The sequence below is a fragment of the Euprymna scolopes genome, chromosome 21 (assembly GCF_053919585.1).
Source record: "Euprymna scolopes isolate OS-2025 chromosome 21, ASM5391958v1, whole genome shotgun sequence".
NCBI lineage: Eukaryota > Metazoa > Mollusca > Cephalopoda > Sepiida > Sepiolidae > Euprymna > Euprymna scolopes.
Window position 1 is genome coordinate 18057184 of NC_136502.1, and position 26051 is coordinate 18083234.

The following is a 26051-nucleotide window of genomic DNA, read 5'->3' on the forward strand; positions in this document are numbered from 1 at the left end:
CTTACCTACCATAACATTTTTTAAAACTCCCCCCCCCCGTCCCGGAAACAAACACTCGGGCAACGCCGGGTACCCCCGCTAGTAATTTAATATTGAAATGTTGCCATTTGTTAAGTACATAATAAATTATAAACTATTAGTACTGCAGCCAATTGGAAGATTTTTAAATGATTCTTTTTCAGGTAAAACATCAGACAAGAAAAAAGTGAAAACCCATTAAAAATATTATCATAGAGTAAAAATATAACTTTACAAATATTAAAAGAATTGTATGATAAAAGCTAATTGTTGTTTTTCTCTTGACAGATGTGTATTGAAGAGATAGCAGAAATCGCAAACATGGACAGACATGAAAAGTGTTTGATTACAACTTCTGCAAACAATAGCTGCAGATCTACAAAATCTTCACACTCTGATAGTGGACATGGCTGGCATGAGGGAGGCATGGGACGGGGTGTGGAGGTACCAGGTATGTAGTAAGGGATATCAGACTAAGCCAGTATATGATATTTTCTGAATCTATCTAGTCACAAACAATATTAGAAAATAAACAACAAAAGCAATGTTTTTCCTGCGTAAATAATCATAAAATAATTATATATTAAATAGGTCTTGTTTTACTGATTATAGATATTATCAATAAAAATAAAAAAAATAATTAGAATACTTTAAAATAGTAAGCATATTGATAAAATGGACAGATACATAAAAAATAGCCATAGGAATGTTCAGCAAGTAGATTAAAGGATAATTATTGATGTTAATGTAAAATAAGAGAATGACAAGTAAATTTTAATCAAAGACAAAAATATTTAGAATTAGTCTGTGAAAAATACTAACTAAGACGATAGGAACAATTGTCATCTTTGATGTATGACAACTGATTAATAGAAATCATTCATGAGAAGTTCTGTATTATGTGAAAAAGGTACACAATTCATGCCTCAAAATCAATTTTTATATGCTATTTGTTTCTGGCAACTTTGCTTAGATAATATTTCACTAAACCCTATTTTTAAAGTATGAAATACATGTATCTCCCTAATAATTGTTTACATGCATTTAACTTTTTCAGAACAGTTCTCATCCCAATACTGTCATTCTCCTTCACCTCAAACTGACCAATTCAACAGCAGAGATATGAAGTCCATAGAACAGTTAATCAGTCACTCCAGTGATGTCATGGCCACTCCTAGGTGTTTCTTCAAAACAAATAATGGCCAAAACATACAGGCGATGGAAAAAAGCACTGCCACAACAGACAGTGGCACGTCTGGATCACATCCAGTGCTAAAAACTTCACCAGTTAGCAGTTGCTGTATTTCATATCCAAGACCATTACCACCTGTACCACATTTATCAAAATAAGATATTTTAATTTAATAATCTATCCAGATATTTACATAGGAAATGAATTATGAATATACATCTATTAAAAATGAAAAGCAATAAAAAATAATATTCAAATTAAAACATCATTAAAAAATGTAAGCGCAATAAAGTTTTTACTTCATTATTTTGTTCTAAATTGCGCCATAATTTCTATTAAAACCAAAATAAATCTAAAGTATACTTGAAAAAAATGGATAAAATGCATATGTTCAAGCTTGTTTTATAAATGATTTAAATTATAATAAAATATATAAAAATATATCCATGTAGAAAAGAGCACATCAAAATATATTTATTTACATATTTATTATTTTCTAAAAGAGCATTATGATAATTCTTACTAAGGCTGTCTTTCTTACCAATTTGACAATGCACTGCAATAATGCCATAAATAAAGGAACAAATTGGCGATAGGAAGAGTGACAGGAAAGATGAGAAAGCAGCTATGATTTCTATAGTTATATTGATTGAAAGAGAAGATATCCATTGACCTAGATTTTCCTTTGTTCCAGAAGTGGTACTTAGATTTTCTATTGATAAGTAAATATACAGGATATTGATTTCTAGAGAAGATTGCCACTGTCACTGATATTATATATTTTGAAATCTATACTCTAAAAATGTTAGCTTTGAAGTAAATATCTTATTACATATTAAATTAAATATTCTACTATTTATTACCTTAAAATAGATATATTATTAAAATATAAAAAAGACTTGATTTTAAGTAAATTCATACTTAATAGTAAAATAAATGCTGAATTAATTTTCCTCATTGTCAACTGATATTATCAATGTAGCCGTAGTTAAAGTTTTAGCTGTGGAACAATAGGCATTGTGAGGGTTAAAAATAACTTTGTATAGTTTAACACTGCAAGCATATGATAACATTATGTCTTAGTATGGATTGAATAAAAATATGTTAACTCTAAGGAGAAAGTGTCTATATTTATATATATAACCAGAACAAGGAATGGTTTGAAAAGATATTTTATTAAAGCTTATATTGGACACTTACACTTGTTTGGATATATACATGCATACAAGAACAAGCAAACACACAAACACATGCAGGCAGACATACTCAAACACACAAACACACATAAGGTGTCTAGTTCAAATAAGGTAGCGATAGAGATCCTATCCTGCCTTTATTCAATCAGTTCCGGTGACTGGAGCAGCCATTACAAACACAAGACACTTGATAGGATAACAAACTGCTATCTCTTTCTCACAAACACACATACACACACATATATACACATTTACTTATTGATGTTGTCACACAGCAGTAGTAGTAAAAACAGACATCTATTCAAGGATGTACTTCTTATCTCACCACAGATTCCACTGGATTTAACATCACAGGTGAGTAGCAGCTAATGTTTTTACACTTTTTTTAATGTTTTATTGTCAAATGGTCAGATAGATGCACATTGGTCAACATATTATAATAATGTATTGTCAGATAAGTTTAACATTTTAGTTTTTCATTTTATTAATAAATATCTATTAAAATAGCAGAATGTGTGCTGTAGATCTCTATGACAAGAGTAGAATATACCTATTCTTCCATTTATATCTTATAGGCTTTAATGCTTTTTTGAAAATCACTTTACAATTTTACCCAAAACTTCTGTTGACATTTTAATTTTTTAGTATTTCGAATCAAATAAATGTAATCAACTTCTTAACTTTTTGTTATTTTTTTTTTATTTCATTGATTGTTATATTTTGTCTTCTGTCTTTTATTAATTACTGACAAAGAATAAAATTATTCGTTTCTTTTAATATTTCGTTTTCATTTAAAAGTTTAATACTTATAAAACGCTTAGTATTAAATAATTTACATATTTTTTATTGCAATTTCTAAAAATGTTGTTATAAGTATAACCTGAACTTCAATTTGTATTATTTGGTAGACTTTAAATATTAGTACTATGAATTAAAAAAACTATCTTCCATCTAATTTGTATATTGATTATAGATTAGTTAACCATTGAGTTATTGTCATAGTTGTTCCATACATATATATTTTCATGTAAATTTCTTGTTATAAAAAAGTGTTCAAATAAAAGAAAGCATAACTTCTAACGCGTTTTTTTAAACTTATGAAATATTAATCTTATATAGAAGAATACTAATTGAATTGAAGTGCTGAGCATCTTTTGTTATGATTAAGTTTTAGTATTGAACTTACCATTTCTGATATATATCTTAATTCGAAAGTTATATATATATATATGTATATATATATATATATGTGTGTGTGTGTGTGTGTACATATATATACATGCATATACATGTATGTATATGTATATATATATGTGTCTGTGTGTGTGTGCATGTGTATACATATATATACATGTATGTATATACATATATATGCATATACATGTTGATATATATATATATACATGTTAATATATATATACATACATTACATATATGTTGATATATATATATATATATATATATATACATATATACGTTGATATATATATGCATATATACATATACGTTGACATATATATATACATTGACATATATATACATATATATATATATATACATTGACATATATATATATGTTGACATATATATACATATATACGTTGACATATATATATATACGTTGACATATATATATATACGTTGACATATATATATATATATATATATATATATATATATATATATATATATATATATATATATATATATATATATATAAACGTAAACAATAAGTTTAGCAAATATACATTGCTAGTATATGTATGATGTGAATGTAATCAGCAAAATATTTGTCTATGAATAGAAAAAAATAAACTGTGTACTATTAATTCTGGTGATCAACAAGTGTGATAATTTTCTTTGTGATTTTTTCGTTAATTTTATTACTTTTTATATATATAATGCAATTCTTAAATTTTTAAATACTATTGAAAGAATATCCAATACGTGTGCTAGTTTACACTTTTATAAAATGAATTATTTATTTTGTTAGGAAATTGGAAAAAAACTGTTATAAGCATAGTATTATATTCGCTTATGAGTTGATGCATTTTATATATTTCTATAAAGAGTATATTTATAATTTTCTATGGAAAACATTCATGAGACTTCGAATTTTTATTTTACGATGGATTAATTATGCAATGGGATTCATGAAGAAAAACTTTTCATCCTATAAAAAGTTGTATACAACTGTACAGATATATAAAAATTTGATGAATACAAGCGAAATATGTGCTGGAAATTATGAAAATATTTACTTCCTACATTTTTCGGTGTAATGAGAAATAAAAATAAATGTAATGCACTGGCCTTTGTAATGAATGAACTTTTTTAAAGTGTAAAAAAGGGTACCTATTATGTAGAAAATAACCATTAGTAAATCTATTATAATGCAGAAAGGGAAAAGCTAGTCTATTAACCATACCAATAAATTGAAATGTATGATGAGGTTGAAACGAAAATAAGTTTGATATCTTGCTTGCTAAAATATTAGGGAAAGCATATATAAAAGAGAATATGTATTTAAAAAAGTTGAGACAAATAAATTCCTACATAAAATGTAATCCTAATTCGAAATATATTTTTAAGATAATTACTGCAAATGTAATTAAATATAGAAGTAATATTTGCAGAATAATTTTTCGTTTTTAGATAAAAACACTAAAGAAAAATATAAAGTTGATATAATAATACATATCAATCTATTTTTAGTTGATATTCTTCATGCATTTTCATTAGTAATAGAATGAATACAATGCTGAAATTCTTTTCTTTAACAGAAATAATTGCAACATGTTGATGCCAACATTTATTCTACTGGTAATCTTGCAAACGGGTCAAGCAGCAGATTTGATTTATTATATAAAGGAAGGGCAAAGCCCAGGAACATTCGTGGGAGACATTTCAAAGGACACACACTTGATAGATGGTGCATCACATCGGAACAATGAACAAATAACATTTAACATTCTGCAACAAGGTATGTCAGATTCTGGCCAACTGTTTCGAGTATCTAAGAATACAGGAAAACTTTATACAACACAAATCATTGATGCAGAACTAATGTGTAAGCGAGAAAAAGAATGTTATAAAATGATAGATATTGCAATGAGAAAACGAACATCTTTCATTAAACTGTTAGAAATTAAAGTGATAATTCAAGATATCAATGACCACCAACCAACATTTTCAAAGAAAGAAGTATTCATTCAACTTTCAGAGAGAGACAGTAAAGGAACAAAAATATCGATTCCAAATGCAATTGATAGAGATGTTGGACTTCTAAACTCACAAATAACATATCAACTAAAAAAGAACAGAGATGAGCCATTTACATTATCTGTTTCTGAAAGAGTAGATGGTACATCAGATCTAAGCATTATACTTGAAAACAAGCTTAATCGTGAATCTAAGGATACCTTTAGGATACAAGTGATAGCTAAAGATGGAGGTTTACCTGCAAAACAAAGTATTTTAAATGTCCACATATCTGTCACTGATGTCAATGATAATCCTCCAGTCTTTTCTCAAAAGGACTATAATGTATCCATGAATAATGAACCAAGTAGAATTACACCTGTTTTGATATTGTCTGCTAAGGATTTGGATACAGGAGTCAATGGAAAAGTATCTTATCACTTTAGCTTAAAAACTTCTGAAATAGTAAAATCTCACTTTCATTTGAATAAAGAAACAGGGGAAATTTTCTTGCATAAAAGGTTTTCTCTTGGTCAGGAATTGCTTCATAACTTATATGTGGAAGCCATAGATGGAGGTAGTCCACCATTGAGCTCTCTAGCAAAAGTTTCAATCAATGTAATCAGTCAACAAAATAATCCACCAACAATAAATATTAATTTTGTTTTTGAATTTACAGCAAATACAACTACCATTTCAGAAGAACTAGAAGTTGGTAGTTTCATTGCTTTTGTAAAGGTCACTGATCATGATGTTGGACAGAATGGAGAAGTCAGATGTGATCTGCACCATGACAAATTTCAATTGCAAAATATTGGAATAAAAAAATATAAAGTCATATTGAAGAGTCCTGTGGATAGAGAAACTGAAGACCTTCATGACATTGTCATTACTTGTTATGATAAAGGATCCCCTCCATTGCACAGTAAAAAGGAGTTTTCTATAAAAGTGGTTGATGTCAATGATGTTAGACCACAGTTCCTTAGAGAAATTTACAGATTTAGTATTGATGAAAACCAGAAATCCCAAATTCCAGTTGGTTTTATTAATGCCAGTGATCAAGATCTTGGAGCAGGAGGAGAACTCACTTATTCTCTGCTCACCAAAGATAAACAGTTTTTACCTTTTCAGATAAAAAGGAATGGATTAATTTCAACATTAAATTCTATAGATCATGAAATGCAAAATATTTATAAATTCCAAGTTCTTGTCAAAGATAATGGAATACCACCACTAAATAACACAGTTGATGTTATTGTTGATGTAAGGGATGAAAATGATAATGCTCCCTATTTTACTTTTCCTCGCATTAATCCTTATACATTAGACCTTTCTTATTATCCACATCACACAAAGAACATCACAGTTCTAAAAGCTTCTGATAGGGATAGCCGTGAGAATGCCTTTCTCAAATATGAAATAACTTCAGGCAATGATAAACAACTATTTACAATCAATCGATACACTGGACTTTTATCTTTTACTCGCACTGTCACTCAACAAGACTCTGGCTCATATGATCTAAAGTTTGTGGTCAAGGATAGTGGTACCCCAGTTCAATCTGCATCAACCACTATATTTTTAATACTGACTGTTAGTAATAAAACGTTTGAAGTTCCAAAATCAGTCCATATAAAAACCGATGATAAAATACATTTCAATCTGGTTATCATCATCACACTGATCTCAGTCACTGTATCTGTGATAATTACAGCTTCCATGTCAATTTGTATTCTTCGATATTGCCACCGGAGAAATATAACACAGGAAGAAGAAATAAATATTCATCATAGATGTCCCAATGATCAAAGGCATTTGATGTGTCCTTCATACCATACAAGCTCTTGGCCTGACGTTCATGCAGCTGTAAGTCATACAGACAAAACTCGAAATGCACACTTCATTCAAGAAAGGCAGATGTCCCAGGATAGTGGCAAATGTAGTAATGGTCAGAGAAGTCTACCACAAAAACCTCATAACACAGACTTGAAAAACCAAGTAAGTCTTTCAAAATTTTTACTAATTTTTACATGAAGTTTATGTCTTGAAAAATTATAATTTCATCTTTGATGTATTACTAATGTATTTGGATCTGTTTTTATCATTTATACTAAGTTTTTTTTTTTTTAAATATACGAGTGTATTTAAGAACATTTTTCTTAGAGTAGGAGGATTTTTTTCTTTATTTGTAAATATTAAATAATCTTTTTTAATTATTTATTTTCAATTTTGGACTACATAGTTGTCTATGATTATAATCAAGCAAAACTATATTTTATAAATGCATTTTCAAAATCTTCATTTTTAATTAAAGAAATGGTAAAGTCCAATAATTTGGATGAATAATTTTACAAATATATATTTTTAAAAAGAAAATTTTAACTTTAACGTGGGACAATTTTCATTATTATTTTCTTTTTCTTTCTATTAAAATATCATGGATTTTAATGTAATTAATTATAATGTAAAATAAATGAACTTAATTTAAATAACTGAATGCATTGATAATGATGATGTCTAATTTAGTAATTTTTTTTTTAAATTTTGTATTTAATGTAAAGCGTTTTTCTTTTATTTGAAAGATCTAACAATAAATTACTAGATAATGCATCAAAAATAAGAAAATAACTTTTAAAGGTTAATCATTGAGTAAAAATATATTTACATGCATGAAAAACCTAATTGTTGGTTTTCTCTTGACAGATGTGTATTGAAGAGATAGCAGAAATCGCAAACATGGACAGACATGAAAAGTGTTTGATTACAACTTCTGCAAACAATAGCTGTAGATCTACAAAATCTTCACACTCTGATAGTGGACATGGCTGGCATGAGGGAGGCATGGGACGGGGTGTGGAGGTATCAGGTATGTAGTAAGGGATATCAGACTGGGCTAGTCTGTGACGTATTCCGAATCTATCTAGTCACAAACAATATTAGAAAGTACACAAAAGCATTTTTCTGTATAATGATAGTATAGATGCATATAAAATAATTGTGGTGTCAGTGATCATAGATATTGCCGATGAAAAATATGTTAAGCTTATAATTTTTTTAAAAAACAGCAATAGAATTATTTACAATACAGTCTAAAAACAAAAACATTCATAAAATGGGTAGGGCGTACCAGAAAATAGTCGTTAGAATATTCAATTAAAGGTTTTAAAGAAGAATGATAATAATTGATGTTATCGTGGTCACAAGCGAGGCAATCAGAAAAAGAGAATGACAACTTTGAACAGAAACAAATACTTGAAGTTAGTTTGTGAAAAAAAATTCAATTAAAACGATGGGAACAATTGTCATATTTGATATATGACAACTTAATAAAAATCACCCATAAAAAGTTCAGCTTTAAATAAGAAAATACACATTTCTTGCCTCAAAATCAATTTTTCTGCACTATTTATTTATGGCAGCTTTGTCTTAGATATTTTTTCACTAAACACAATTTTTAAAGTATGAAATACATGTATCTCCCTAATAATTGTTTACATGCATTTAACTTTTTCAGAACAGTTCTCATCCCAATACTGTCATTCTCCTTCACTTCAAACTGACCAATTCCACAGCAGAGATATGAAGTCTGTAGAACAGTTAATCAGCCACCCCAGTGATGCCATGGCCACTGCTAGGTGTTTCTTCAAAACAAATAATGGCCAAAACATACAGTTGATGGAAAAAAGCATTGCCACAACAGACAGTGGCACTACTGGATCACATCCAGTGCTAAAAACTTCACCAGTTAGCAGCTGCTGTATTTCATATCCAAGACCATTACCACCTGTACCACATTTACCAAAATAAATTTTTTTAATTAAATAATTTACCCAGATATTTACATACAGAATTAATTCCTAATACATCTTTATGAAAAATTAAAAGCAATAAAAATATATACAAATTAAAACATTATTAAAATTCTTAGTGGAATAAAGTTTTTACTTTATGACCGTGTCCTAAACTTCACTACGATGTTGCCTATTTCTCTTAAAACAAAACTGAATCTAAAATATATTTGAAAAAATGTTCAAACCTTTTATTATATTCTCGGTAAGTTAAAATAAAATATATGAAAATATATCCATGTAGGTAGGAACACATAAAAAAATATATTTATGTATTTAGTACTCTCTAGTAGAGCATTATAATAATACTTACTAGGGCGGTCTTTCTTACCAATTTGACAATGCACTGTAATAATGCCATAAATAAAGGAACAAATTGGCGATAGGAAGAGTGACAGGAAAGATGTGAAAGCAGCTATGATTTCTATAGTTATATTGATTGAAAGAGAAGATATCCATTGACCTAGATTTTCCTTTGTTCCAGAAGTGGTACTTAGATTTTCTATTGATAAGTAAATATACAGGATATTGATTTCTAGAAGATTGCCACTGTCACTGATATTATATATTTTGAAATCTATACTCTAAAAATGTTAGCTTTAGAAGTAAATATCTTATTATTTATTACCTTAAATTAGAGATATCGTTAAAATCTAAAATAATAACAGACATTTATTTAAAGTAAATTTCTGTACATGGCGAAATTATTTCTGAATTAGATTTTCTAGATGCCAACTGATATTATCAATGTAGCTGTGGAACAATTTTTAATGAGGGTTAAAATAACTTTGTTTAGTTTTACACTGTGCAAGGTGAGCATTTAATAGTATTATGTCTTAGTATAGATTGAATAAAAATATGTTTACTCTAAACAGAAAATGGCTAGATCTATATACAGAATTATGACAAGGAATGGTTTGAAAAGACATTTTATTAACGCTTACACTTGTTTGGATATATACATGCATACAAGAACAAGCAAACACACAAACACATGCAGGCAGACATACTCAAACACACAAACACACATAAGGTGTCTAGTTCAAATAAGGTAGCGATAAAGATCCTATCCTGCCTTTATTCAATCAGTTCCGGTGACTGGAGCAGCCATTACAAACACAAGACACTTGATAGGATAACAAACTGCTATCTCTTTCTCACAAACACACATACACACACATATATACACATTTACTTATTGATGTTGTCACACAGCAGTAGTAGTAAAAACAGACATCTATTCAAGGATGTACTTCTTATCTCACCACAGATTCCACTGGATTTAACATCACAGGTGAGTAGTTGATAATGTTTTTACACTTTTTAAAAATGTTTTATTGTCAAGTGGTCAGATAAGTGTACATAAGTCTATATATTATTATAACCTATTGTCAGATAAGTTTAACATTTTAGTTTTTCATTTTATTAATAAATATCTATTAAAATAGAAGAATATTCGCTATACATTACTATAAAGACAAGTGTACCTATTCTTTGATCTATATCTAATAAACTTTAATGCTTGTTAAAATTCATTTTAAAACTTCACACAAAACTCATGTTGACATCTTAAATTTTAGTATATTAAACTAAAATAAATCTACTGAATTCTCAGTAATATTTTTTATTTCATTTTCAATAGTGCTTAAAATAATACTTTTCTATATTCTTAATCTTCTATTAATTTCCTGTTCTTGACAATCAGCTAAATCCATTCCCTCCATTGTAGACGTTTACAGATGCTGAAAGGCTTTCTACTCTAATAGCTTCTTTCCCCGAATTGCTAGCCTTAGGATTTAGTAAAAAAATAAGTATCTATAAATGTTAACAACCTAAACTAAACTGAAACAAAATGAATATTGATTTATTTATTTTTAATTTAAAGATTTTAAACTTTTCAGTAATCAAATAGCAGATTCAAAGAGCTTTTAGCCAATAATGATTTAAATTATGATAAATATAAATTTTTTTAAACGTAATTATTTTAGATATAAGTAGAATTTTAAAGACAGAAAAGTGGATTTACAACTTGATTGAGAAATGTATTCAATTCAGAGAAATAAACCCGCTATGCTGCTAATAATGATTTATTGTTACAATAAAAAGTTAGGTCAATGCAAACATTAATAAAAGAGAAAATGCTAATTTCCTCAAACTAATGTCATTTTTATTTTTTTCTTAACAGATACAACTGCATCATGTTGATTTCAATACATATTCTACTTGTCATTCTACAAACATGCCAAGCAGCAGATTTGATTTATTATATAAAGGAAGGGCAAAGCCCAGGAACATTCGTGGGAGACATTTCAAAGGACACACACTTGATAGATGGTGCATCACATCGGAACAATGAACAAATAACATTTAACATTCTGCAACAAGGTATGTCAGATTCTGGCCAACTGTTTCGAGTATCTAAGAATACAGGAAAACTTTATACAACACAAATCATTGATGCAGAACTAATGTGTAAGCGAGAAAAAGAATGTTATAAAATGATAGATATTGCAATGAGAAAACGAACATCTTTCATTAAACTGTTAGAAATTAAAGTGATAATTCAAGATATCAATGACCACCAACCAACATTTTCAAAGAAAGAAGTATTCATTCAACTTTCAGAGAGAGACAGTAAAGGAACAAAAATATCGATTCCAAATGCAATTGATAGAGATGTTGGACTTCTAAACTCACAAATAACATATCAACTAAAAAAGAACAGAGATGAGCCATTTACATTATCTGTTTCTGAAAGAGTAGATGGTACATCAGATCTAAGCATTATACTTGAAAACAAGCTTAATCGTGAATCTAAGGATACCTTTAGGATACAAGTGATAGCTAAAGATGGAGGTTTACCTGCAAAACAAAGTATTTTAAATGTCCACATATCTGTCACTGATGTCAATGATAATCCTCCAGTCTTTTCTCAAAAGGACTATAATGTATCCATGAATAATGAACCAAGTAGAATAACACCTGTTTTGATATTGTCTGCTAAGGATTTGGATACAGGAGTTAATGGAAAAGTATCTCATCACTTTAGCTTAAAAACTTCTGAAATAGTAAAATCTCACTTTCATTTGAATAAAGAAACAGGGGAAATTTTCTTGCATAAAAGGTTTTCTCTTGGTCAGGAATTGCTTCATAACTTATATGTGGAAGCCATAGATGGAGGTAGTCCACTATTGAGCTCTCTAGCAAAAGTTTCAATCAATGTAATCAGTCAACAAAATAATCCACCAACAATAAATATTAATTTTGTTTTTGAATTTACAGCAAATACAACTACCATTTCAGAAGAACTAGAAGTTGGTAGTTTCATTGCTTTTGTAAAGGTCACTGATCATGATGTTGGACAGAATGGAGAAGTCAGATGTGATCTGCACCATGACAAATTTCAATTGCAAAATATTGGAATAAAAAAATATAAAGTCATATTGAGGAGTCCTGTGGATAGAGAAACTGAAGACCTTCATGACATTGTCATTACTTGTTATGATAAAGGATCCCCTCCATTGCACAGTAAAAAGGAGTTTTCTATAAAAGTGGTTGATGTCAATGATGTTAGACCACAGTTTTTTAGAGAAATTTACAGATTTAGCATTGATGAAAACCAGAAATCCCAAATTCCAGTTGGCTTTATTAATGCCAGTGATCAAGATCTTGGAGCAGGAGGAGAACTCACTTATTCTCTACTCACCAAAGATAAACAGTTTTTACCTTTTCAGATAAAAAGGAATGGATTAATTTCAACATTAAATTCTATAGATCATGAAATGCAAAATATTTATAAATTCCAAGTTCTTGTCAAAGATAATGGAATACCACCACTAAATAACACAGTTGATGTTATTGTTGATGTAAGGGATGAAAATGATAATGCTCCCTATTTTACTTTTCCTCGCATTAATCCTTATACATTAGACCTTTCTTATTATCCACATCACACAAAGAACATCACAGTTCTAAAAGCTTCTGATAGGGATAGCCGTGAGAATGCCTTTCTCAAATATGAAATAACTTCAGGCAATGATAACTTCAGGCAATGATAAACAACTATTTACAATCAATCGATACACTGGACTTATCTTTTACTCGCACTGTCACTCAACAAGACTCTGGCTCATATGATCTAAAGTTTGTAGTCAAGGATAATGGTACCCCAGTTCAATCTGCATCAACTACTATATTTTTAATACTGACTGTTAGTAATAAAACATTTGAAGTTCCAAAATCAGTCCATATAAAAACTGATGATAAAATACATTTCAATCTGGTTATCATCATCACACTGATCTCAGTCACTGTATCTGTGATAATTACAGCTTCCATGTCAATTTGCATTCTTTGATATTGCCATTGAAGGAATTTTCCACAAAATGGAGAGTTAAACACACCTTATAGATAATAATAATCAAAGACATTTGATGTATCCAACCTATGATACAAGCTCCTGCTTTGATGGCACTACTGTTATATCTCATGCCAATAAATCTTCAAACACCAATTTCACAATTTCATTGCAAAACAAAGTTTCCAAACTATACTCTTAACAGTCAGGTAAGTAGTTGTGTCTATACATATATATATATATATATATATATATATATATATATATATATATATATATATATATATATAACTACTTAATTTACTCACATAAAATTAATATACGAAAGTATAGATTTATGCGTAAACTTTAAGTATTTACTTCAAAAGTGCTCAATACATAGGCATAAGCCTGAGGAATCCTAGAGTGAATGAAACGCGGAATATTCAGTGTAGCTTAGTCGCCATATACATTTTATAACTTACTATATATATATATATATATATATATATATATATATATATATATATATATATTTATTTACTTATTTATGAAAGTGACAAAAAGTGAAGTCTGTCTAAATAAATTTGTTATATTGTTTTGGCTAAGTAGATTTTCATTTAAAACCAAATCTTTTATATAATTTTAATATGAATGTTTAGAAATAATATGTTCAGGAATATGACTGTGTTACTATAAACGCAATGTTACTGATTTATGAAAAAAATCCTTTTAAAAATATTTAAAATTATTTCTGTAAATCAATGTTATATTATCAAATTCATTATCTATATCATATAGTCACAGTACTTGAAGGTTTTATATAAAGTGACTTGCTTGTTTCTCAATATGTTAACTTCATTCCAAACAACAACAAAAAATGAATACTTAATTATATATAGTGTGTAACCTTTAATTGAATTAACTATTCTGAAACGACATTTCGATAAGAAAATCACTTTGTTCCCCACGAGGCAGATATCGTTGGTATGGTTAGAATAAGACGTAGTCATGTGACGAAATCAAGTTCAATTACTCTATTATTACTCCAACGTGTCCGATAATTGACATTTGTTTTGCAAACTATGTGGAATCAATTGACTTCAGCTCCTTCTCAATCCAATTTCAATGTACACATCCGAAACTGAAAATGTTACTATCACAAATTATTCTATTCTGAAAATTCCATTTCATTAAACAATCAATTTATTAATTTTTAAAACTCAACATAAAATTACCAAAATGATGCTTAGAATTTGTCACAGAAGATATTAATAAAATTGAGCATATCTAATTTCACATTGAAATTTCTTAGAATTATTCCTTTTTCTCACAAAAAAATGCAAACAGTCTGGATATCTCCATTAAAAAGATCTAACATATTAAATAAAAATACATAAAATAATAATGAGAACTGACTCTTCATTGTTCTTTAGTCATTTTAAAGGATATATATTGTATTACAAATTAATTTTACAATTATCCCCAAAGATGTAACTATTTATTTAAAGTATTAAAATAAATCTTTCTAAAATTTCAAATAATAATGAAAAGATTTTAAATGATAGAAATGCTGCCACTAATGATGTTTGATAAAAATATCATTTTTAAGCAAAAGCACACAAGGCCTTTATTTGCATGAAAATAACACGACAACATTCTCATTTTCACAAAATACTCTAAATTTAATTGTTTTTATCAGAATTTTTATTTCAATATTTAAAAGAACAATTTCTTAGTATATTTAAGGGAATTTTCATAAGATTGAAAATTTCCGAATTGTTCCATAAATTAATGCTCATCATTAACTTTTTTTCTTTGAGTAATCACAGCTTCTTCTTCATAACAAAACTATTAAACTTAAAATTAAAACTGTGGAGAATATTAGTCCTAAAATTAACTAATTATGACTAGAACCAGAATAGTAATGCATATCTGTCTCTGATCTTTTACTTAAGTTGCAGATTAATATGAATTGTTATTAAAGAAAAGTATTATTTATTTAGTTAATGTAACAAAGTTTATAACACATTAATGAAAATGTTATGGTCTTTAACAGTTAAAAACGAAATTATAAAAAATTGTGCCGAACATATTTTACTAAAACAAAGCAACAGCAGTCGTAGCTTCCTATTTTTTCATTAAATGTATGTATGCATGTTTGTATGTCTGCCTAAAACTTTCGACAGAGGCGACGGATTGTCACAACATTGGTATCGTTTTGAAGCTCGAACCTTTGGACGACAAATATTGGAAAAATTGGCTAAAAACATTAATTTCTTCACCCTCAACTGGGCACTTTTCTATAAGGAGGGGGTCTCTTTTTTCGCCGATATTTTCGAAAGTCATCCCCTCTTTTCGATTGATTAGCCTTAATTTAAACTTTCGCCACTTCCGGTTTGCGATGGACGCAACAGCAAAGATGTCAGTTTTTTATGTTCTTTTCCTCTTTTGTGGTATGGGTTCGAGCCTACCTGCCTGCCTGCCTACTAGCACTTTATTATTTTTTTTTCCTCAACACACACCTCCAAACACTTGGGCAACGCCGGGCACCCAGGCTAGTATGTTATAAAGTTTGTTATGCTTAAAAATGAAAGCTGTAAAAGTTGTCTTTACTGCAGTTTACAAAATTAATTCTGAGTAGAAATCCTTTTAGACTGGAGTCGGAACACAATCGTGACCATAACGTAAATAGTTAGAGTGGGGTCTATGAGGAAAGAAAATGCTGTTTTTGTTTGTTTATTTGCTTGTTTTTTTTGGTGGTGATGTGGAGAAGAAAACAAGAATAGCCACATATTGGATGTTATTTTAAAAAGTGATGACTAAACAAAACGAAGAAAGAAACTTATGTAAATAAAGCATATAATGTTAACCACTATTTAGATTCTGGGAAGTAATATTTTTTCTTTCACCAAAAATGCAAGTAAACATATGTTTATTCATGACAGTTAATGTTTTAAATCGAAATTTCTGAAACAATGTGTTTTTCTTTCACTATAATTCGGTCCATTTTCTAAACTGATTCAGTTTTAATGGTGTTTCAATCCAGCAGCCCCTATCGGAACTACAGGAGTTTCATCACAGTTTCGTCACAGTAAGAAATACAAATCTGAAGTAACAGTCAAAATTTTAAGAGTACCCCCCCCCCCAACCAAAACGAAAGAAAAATAAGAGAAAACTGGTAAGTAAATGGAATGCTAAAAGCTGTATGGAAATAATGGATAAGAAATAGAAATTAAGAGATCAACATCCGAAATTTACTTGCCAGTTAGCTGAAAGATGGTGAATGTCAGATGTGTTCATTTAAGCTGAAAGCGGTTACCCAAAATACATCCTTATCAAGCAACCAGAATTAAAGAATAAAAATACCAGAATTATGGAATCTAGTGGGGCGGTTATATTTTTATCATTATGTAAAATAATGATCTCATGTTAAGTATATATTTTGTTGAGAGAGAACATGGTTTCTGCCTTTTATTTATGAAATGATTTTTGTAACATGGACTAAATGTAATAATTTTTGTAATAATTAAAATGTAGAAATATTTTTCTGAAACATGCTATTGAAAGTAGTGATGGTGTTAAGTGGAAAAATGTGCATAAAAAGATATTTAGTTGTTTTCCTATAATTGCTGAATTTAGAGGGGGGTAAGCGAAATCATTTTATTATATAGTAGATAGAAAATAGAGAATTTATTATTTTATTAACTAGCAGGAAGACTCGACCTTGCCCGGGATTAAATGAGCATCAGCAAATGTTCCACACTGCTAATACTTTTATTTATATATATTTTATTATAAACAGATGAGTATCGGCTGAAGAGAGCATGATATAGGAACATAAAACGGTTCCATATTATTAGGCTTGAAACCGACGGTACCGATGACTTATCTCATCTAAACTTTCTGAAAATGAAATATAAATAATACGCTCTTATTTTTGGATCTTTTTCTTATAATAGAGCACTCTGCTGAAATTCTTTTGTCCAAAATATAACTAAGTATAATAGCCTCCACCAGGAATTTATGGTGAATACTGATAGCCCAGTTGTGGGGCACTATCAAGAAGGGATACCACAAAACAGAAAGTTCATTCGTTGGGCAATTAAAAAAAAAACACCGGAGATGGAGAAATCATGCTGACTAAAATTGAAGATGTAATTGAGAGGATGACATAGATCATAAATGAAACAAACGTCCAGAGGAGGGTAAAAAACAATTTCGCATTAAAATCAATTAAATACCCGGATAAAGTAGATGAATTAGAAAATTTTGAAAAAGAAATTTATTAGATACTAGCAGGACACGATAACTGGCATTGTCCGATAGGAGCCCCCACCCCCTCACAAAAATGCTGATTTCTCTTTACTGTATTGTTATGTTCATAGTAGGTGCTCGATTGAGCTCTAATACTGGTTGCCCCTCCTTGTAAAATATCCATAGCAAAAACCAGCCAATCTACAACCATAACAAAAGAACTGTCCCCCTTCTCTTTTTCTCTACAAAATAAAAACAAAAAACAAAACAGAATTTCCGTTAACAAAGCCTCTTTCTAAGAACACATCATCTATGAAAAAATATCATTTGGCTGCTTCCTAACCAATTACAACATGATCATCTTCAAATCTAATGTAAACAAATGCTTGTTGAGGCGCCCTCTTGGATAATAAATTTCTCTTGCATAATCTTCTGCTTATTGTTTTCTGTTCTTGTATGGCCGCAATCATTGTTTAACTGACAACAGTTTTAATTGTTATCCTTCAGTGGCCCATGCACCTTGATAAGTGATAACCAATTAGGGAAAACAATAGCATCAGCTGCCTTCAAATTAAAGAAACGGAATTTTTTACATGGCTCTAAATATGTCCCATTATTAAACATTAACCTATGTATACTTTTAAGTTGTTTGAATATCTAATTTGGCATAAAACATCTAAATATAATGTCTTCAAGTAATATTGCAAGCGGCTCTTCATTTCGCTTGTATACTTATTGACCCTGATTTCATTAAATTTTCTTCTTTGAGTTCATTAAGTTGAAATTTTTACTAGCATAAAAAGTTATTGTCTTTTTTTAATAGTTAAAGCATTTTTGCAAATATAAATATCTACTGAATAAAATACAGTTAACAAAGAAATTTAAATAAAAAATAACTTTTCTTTTTAACTTATATAAACGCACACTGTTCACTTACAAGAATAAAAAATTGATTTAATAAACACGCAAGGATAATACAACTGAATAACATTAATGAACGTAAGCACATGCATTTAACCGTCAACGCCAACACTGTTTCTATGGTCTTTTCATTTTCTCTTCTTGCTTTGCCATCTATCAAATTAGTGACTGTCGAGGGGTATGCAATGGCTCACAAGTATTAAAATAAAATAACTCTTGAGAAACAAAAGAAAACACAAATTCCAGCACATTCTGTATTTATCGCTTGGATTGGGAGCAGTGTGACACCATTGCGAGAGACAATCCTCTAAGTGCTAAGGTTCACATTTACGTCTTCTGTCAAGGTCATGTTTGTTCGTTGCTGTCATCTCATCTCGATTTGCTCTGAGCAACAACTTGCATTTTACTGTGTCAAACTGCCAACTGCTCTCAACTGTCACAAAACCTATTGTCCATTAACTATCCTTATCTGTTGTAAACTGTCACAAAACTCATCACTACACCTAAAACTGTTCATAAAGATATTGACCTCCATTGTTATTTTTTAAAAATTTCTAAGCTCCATTGAGGCTTTATATATATATATATATATATATATATATATATATATATATATATATATATATATATATATATATATAAAATTAAATTATATTAAAATTAAATATGTTTTTAACTCTTTTTCAAGACGTATTTTAACATGTTTTATTAATCATTTATTCATATATATATATATATATATATATATATATATATATATATAAAATTTATAAGATATTAGTCATCATGTCTAGTATTCACATAAAATGAATTTATCATAGTTATCATTTCCTTTTCTCCTACAGATGTGCAACCAGGAGGAAGCAGAATTTACAAATAAAGATAAAAATGACAAGTGCAAAATGATAGCTTCTGCAAATAGTAGCTGCAGATCTACAAAATCTTCACACTCTAATAGTGGACATGGCTGCATTAGTCGACGTGTGGACGTACCAGGTATGTAGTCAGGTATATCAGACCAAACCAGTTTGTAAAATGTTATGCATATTAGAAAATAAACCACAAAAGTTTGAATCCACAAAAATTTACGAAATGCCTTAAATAAGTTTCCAGATTTTGTACAGGTTTTTAAAATTGTCATAAACTCCTAAAAATTCAGTGTGTTATTGCTATACATCTTATAAGATGACTGACCAATTCTTATAATGGAAGCATGCTGACTCTCCCAGACCCAAGACATTTGGTTATTTCCTAAGCCCAAGCAAAACCTTAGAGACTGTCTTTATGAGACAATTGAGGAAATGAAAGAGACTATGATTAGAGTCATTAACATGCTCACACAGAAAACTTCCAAGGGACCTACCAGAAGTTGTTGGAACAGTATAACAAGTGCATTGCAGCCGGAAGAGATTACTTCGAACGGGACTAAAATTTCATATGTGTATTATCAATATAAGTGCCTATACCAAAACAAAAGTCTGGAAACTTATTGAAGGCACCATGTATATTAATAATTTTATAATTTATCATGTTAGTTACAAATCTCATTTAAAGTACTAAATGGTAGCATAATATATCTGTAAAAATAGTGTAAAAATGTACAAGCATTTATATATATATATACTAGCGGGGGTGGGGAGCGCCCGGCTTTGCCCGGGCATAAAATAAGTTTAATGATATTTTAATTTGTACAATTTCGTATATATTATTATAGAGTCGTGATTTCAAAAGTTTTTTTAAAAAAGTATTTAGGTGCCATCAGCTAGAATTGAAACCGAAACTGTAGCATTCAAAGCTGGTAACGCTGCCACTGTACTAAGGTGACACGCATATAAAGTGATTAACATTAAAAATAAACTAAGATGAATGTACGAAATGTTTCATGATTCTTTTCATTTTGACACATTTTTGATCCTTTAAAAACAATTTTTACCAGCTAAAGATCCATAAAAGCAAAGCCCGTAAAAAATCTAATCATTTGAGTCCCCTGGTGCCACTCTGCAACTTTTAGTTTCGGAGGAGATAGAGTTTGAAAATATGGAGACAGACAGAAAGACAGACCCACAAACCGACAGATAGACATATAGCCGTGTGTATATATATATATATATATATATATATATATATATATATATATATATATATATATATATATATATATATAATGTAATAAGTTAAATAACTAATATAAATTATGTACAGATGTTATTATGGTCACAAGTAAGGAAACGAAAAAAAAGAAGGCTAGGCCACCTGTAAATAGAGTTACGTATTTGAAATTAGTTTGGGAACAATTATTATCTTTGAGGTGTAACTTACTGAATAATAAAAATCATTTATGAGAATTTCTGCTTTTAGTAAGAAATATTCACAATTTTTGTCTCAAAAACTTCTACACTAGTTGTTCCTGACAGATTTGCATACATAATAAAACCCTATTTTTAAAATATTAAATACATCGATCTTCTTAATAGTTATTTACATGCATTTAATCTTTTCAGAACAGTTCTCATCCCTATACTATCATTCTCCTTCACTTCAAACTAACCAATTCAACAGCAGAGATATAAAGTCCGTACATTAATCAGTCACCTCAGTGATGCCATGACCGCTACTAGGTGTTTATTCAAAACAAATAATGACGTAAGCATACGATGGAAAAAAAGCACTGCCACAACAGACAGTGGCACTTCTGGATCACATGCTAAAAACTTCACCAGTTAGCAGCTGCTTTATTTTATATCCAAGACCATTACCACCTGTACTATATTTACTAAAATAAGATGTTTTTTATTAAATAATCTATTCAGATATTTACATACAAAATTAATTCTTATTACATCTTTATGAAAAATGAAAAGTAATAAACAAATATACAAATTAAAAGATCATTGCTTTATCATTATGTTTTAATTTTTGTCATGTCTCTTAAAGCCAAAAATAAATCTAAAGCATGTTTACAAAAAGTTGATAAAGTCTATATGTTCAAACCTCATTTAAACAGAGTGTAAATCATAATGAATATATAAAAAAATATATCTATATAAGGAAAAATACATTAAAAATTGATTTGCTTAAATATTTATTTTCATGATAATTAGGGTTGTCTTATCAATTTGACAATGCAGTGTGATAATGTCATAAACATAACAAAATTAGAAAAGGAAAAGTGACAGAAGGATGAGAAAGCAGCTATGCTTTCTATAGTTATATTCATTGAAAGAGAAGATATCCATTGATCTAGATTTTCTTTTGTTCTAGAAGTGGTACTTGGATTTTCTATTGATAATTATACAGAATACTGATTTCTTGAGAGGATTGTTACTGTCACTAATGTTATGCATTTTGAAATCTGTACTCTAAAAATGTTAAATTAACGTCGAATTAATCTTCCTCCATGTTAACAATATTATTAACGGAGCCATTGCTGAAGTTTTCCCTATGAAATAATGAGCACTGAGAGGGTTTATAATAATTTTGTATATTTTGTATATTTTAAAGTTTAGCATATGATAACATTGTCTTAGTATGGGTTGAATACAAATATTAACTCAAGACAAAGTGGATAGATTTGAACTCTGATTAGACAATGGTTTGAAAAAACTAAGGAACGGTTTGAAAAGATATTTTTATCTATATATATATATATATATATAATGATTGCAGAAATTTCCCTCTGGACCAAAATATCGCAGGTTTGCTACAACATATGCCACTTATAAATTTATTATGTCTAGATTATTAGCCACTATCTGATGTAACTTTAGAACGCCATTTTAAACACATTTAGTCGTTATAATAAAATCCTACATTACATCCTAGAAGCAACATCACAATCTGAAATCTTTTGACGAGGTAGTTCCTATTTTTCCCTTTAAATCTACAGTCCTCTTTCTGTGCCCACTCATCACCGGGATTATATACACACTTTATAATTATTTTTCCTCAACATCCTTCATAACTGGTGCATACACTCATATACATACCATTATCTTTCCATTTAGCGATTATAAAACAATAATGTCTTCCTTAGAAATTTCCAGCTTTTCTCATTGGCTTAGAACTGACAGATCTATTATTCGGGAATAAACAACTTTTTCAGAAAACGAACGCACCAGACCTTCACAGACATGGCGTTTCTCTCTACATGAAGCACTCGTTTTTATAAATATTAAACCAACCACAAGAAATCTTAACTGCTCATAATCATAATTTTACGCATTAATACCTTTACCATTTACAAAGACATTACCACCACGCATTAATACCTTCACCATTACAAAGACGTTGCCACCACACATTAATACCTTTACCATTTACAAAGACATTGCCACCACGAAACTTACACCCCTTAAAAAACATCCCTGATACAAACATAATTAACAGTTAACTATAATGTTTGACTCTAACATTGAATCATAACTGTAAATTGACATTTTATGTACTTCAAAATCTCTTTATGTGTGATTTTAAAGATTTTAACCTGTTTACTTCTTACTATTTTCGAAGTGCGTACGTGTGTATGTGCGTGACTTTGTTTGTGCATGTGTGCATGAGTTTGGTTGTACATGTGCGTGTGTGTGATTGTGTGCTTTTGTGTTTGTGTATGTGTGTGTGCGTTTTTGTGTTTATTTTGTGTGTCTGTGTTTTTTCCATGTCTATGTGAGTTTGTTTGTGTGTATGCATGTGTGTGTCTGTGTGATTTTGCATGTGTGTGTGTTTGTGTTTTTTGTGTGTGCACGTGTGTGTTTTTTGTGCGTGCATGTGTGTGTGTGTGTGCGCGCGCGCGTGCGTTTCTGGGCATGTGTTTTTTGCTTGTTTGCATGTTTGCATGTGTGTGTATGCATCCGTGGGTGTGCATGCTTGTGTTTTGTGTGAACGTATGTGTTTTTTCTGCATGTGTGTTTTTTGTGTGTGTGCTTCCATGTGTGTTTATGTATGTGTGCACGTTTTTTGTGTGTACGTCTGTGTTTTTTGTGTGTGCATGTGTTTTTTTTCGTGTGTGTGTTTTTTGGATTTGTGTATATACGTGTATGTGTGTGTGTTTGTATGCATGTGCCTCTGAAATACAAAATCTAATGCTTGCATCAACCAGACTCAGGCATGGCAACGTGTGACTGGACGGGTACAGCTATAGTATATAATAATAAAAGAAATATTAATCCCCTTCAGAAAAAACGTTATAGCTTTGAAAACGCAGACTCCACATATAAAATTAATATGGTCAAACTACGAACCATTATTTGTGGTAGGTTTTGCCTATATTATCATTCGCTTTCAACTATTATCATACAATCTTGTATTATTTTTTAGGAAAATCATATTCTAAAATAAATTACACTAACTGGCGATAGCACGACTTCACTTGCTAATTATTTACTCCTCTATCTCTCCATCAATGTAACCACGAACTTTTCTAGATTAGGTGACGATATTAACACAAGTGCCGGCCGTGTTCAGTTCTTATTCCTAAACATTCAACGTTGCTTCTTTTGCAAAGCTTAAAACAAGGACTGCTACTTGCACACCTTACAGCTAATTGACTCTTCGTATTCGTTCATCAGAATAGAGAGAGAGAGAGAGAGAGAGAGAGAGAGAGAGAGAGAGAGAGAGAGTTGTTTTTCATTCATTTCTTATGGTGGTAACCTGCTTCTTAACATTTTCTTGGTTACGGTTGACTACTGGCCTACTCTCTTCAGTGACAATAAAGACTTATAAATGTTGATTTAAGAACGAAAACACTGAACCAGAGCTGAATAGTGAAATGATTAAATAACGAAATAAAACGAAATATTTTCCTTTCTAAATTAATAACGGAACAATAATTCTTTTTTTCAACAGATACACCGGCATCATGTTGATTTCAATATGCATTCCAAAGATTCTTCTGCAAACAAGCCGAGCTGTAGATTTGATTTATGTAAAAGAAGACCAAACTCAGCACATTTATTAGAGACATTTCTAAGGACATACACTTGATCGATAGAATATAACATCAGAACAATGAACAAACAACATTCAACCTCTCTCAGCAATGTCAGATTCTGGCCAGCTATTTCAAGTATACAGGAAAACTTATACAACACAAAACTTGAATGCAAAACTGGTGTGTAAGTGAAAAAAAAATGACAGATATCGTAACGAGAAAAATAATATCTTGCATTAAACTGTTAGAAATTAAAATGATAATTCAATATATCAATGACCATGCCCACCAACTAACATTTTCAAAGTATACATTCATTTTTCAGAAAGAAAGACAATAAGGAACAAAAATATCAAGCACTTCATGCAATTGATAGAGAAGTCGAACTTTTAAACTCACACTTTTAAATTCACTAATAACATATCAACTAAAAAAGAACAGAGACGAGTCAGTTACATTGTCTATCTCTAAAAACGTAAATGGTACACCTGATTTGATTATCATATAGAAATATATTCTGGAAGGAACGCTAAATATATACAATAGTAAATGGAAAGGTATCATATGAGCTGAAAAACTTCTAAAATAGTACAATTTCATTTTCATTTTAATAAAGAAATAGAAGAATTTTTTTACTTTAAATCTTTTATCTTTGAAATGAATTGATTACTAAGTTATATGTTGAAGCCAGGAATGATAACAATTCTCAATTGACCTCTCTAGCAAAAGTTTCAATTACTATAATAATAATAATAATTTTTTTTATCTCAGCTACCATTTAAGAATATAAAAGTTGGTAGTTTCATTGCCTTTGTTGAACAAAATCAGATGTGAATTGCACTATTATAAATTTCAACTGCAGAATATTGGAATGAAAAAAAAAACATTTTGAAGAGTTCTGTGGATAGAGAATCTGAAGAATTTCATTATATTTCCATTACTTGTTCTGATAAAGGGTTACCTTCTATTGCACAGTAATGGATCTCTACCAATCTAGGCGACGTCAATAATATAATTAATTTTAGAGATATTTTTAGATTTAGCATTGATGAAAATTAAATAATACTTGTATATTTCACTAATACATACACTGAATGTAGTTTGACATTAAGTTTATAGTCAAGAAGTGTGATATTTCAGTCAAATCAGCAGCAAA

The 26051-nt window shown here is 29.5% G+C and overlaps 3 protein-coding genes and 1 long non-coding RNA gene across 4 annotated transcripts in view; all 4 read left to right on the top strand.

The window, feature by feature from the left end:
• The window catches only part of LOC145242034 (protocadherin beta-15-like), a 46957-nt gene extending 45490 nt beyond the window's left edge, over positions 1-1467 (top strand). The window contains exons 3-4 of the mRNA XM_080104929.1: positions 307-469; positions 1076-1467. Coding sequence (XP_079961055.1) covers positions 307-469; positions 1076-1368 — 456 coding nt within the window. The 3' untranslated portion in view covers positions 1369-1467. The remainder of the gene's footprint in view (positions 1-306; positions 470-1075) is intronic.
• LOC145243058 (protocadherin Fat 4-like) overlaps positions 1-9501 on the top strand; it is a 186939-nt gene extending 177438 nt beyond the window's left edge. The window contains exons 10-12 of the mRNA XM_080106163.1: positions 5190-7605; positions 8311-8473; positions 9122-9501. Coding sequence (XP_079962289.1) covers positions 5190-7605; positions 8311-8473; positions 9122-9414 — 2872 coding nt within the window. The 3' untranslated portion in view covers positions 9415-9501. The remainder of the gene's footprint in view (positions 1-5189; positions 7606-8310; positions 8474-9121) is intronic.
• Positions 9460-25523, top strand: LOC145242042 (uncharacterized). Its single transcript, XR_013862641.1, has 4 exons — positions 9460-10749; positions 11641-11840; positions 19815-19965; positions 24811-25523. It is a non-coding gene; the product is annotated as an uncharacterized LOC145242042 (long non-coding RNA).
• On the top strand, positions 11843-13510 carry LOC145243059 (protocadherin-11 X-linked-like). Its single transcript, XM_080106164.1, has one exon. It carries the CDS (start codon positions 11843-11845, stop codon positions 13508-13510), a length of 1668 nt encoding a protein of 555 aa, XP_079962290.1.
• Positions 25524-26051: the final 528 nt, after the last annotated feature.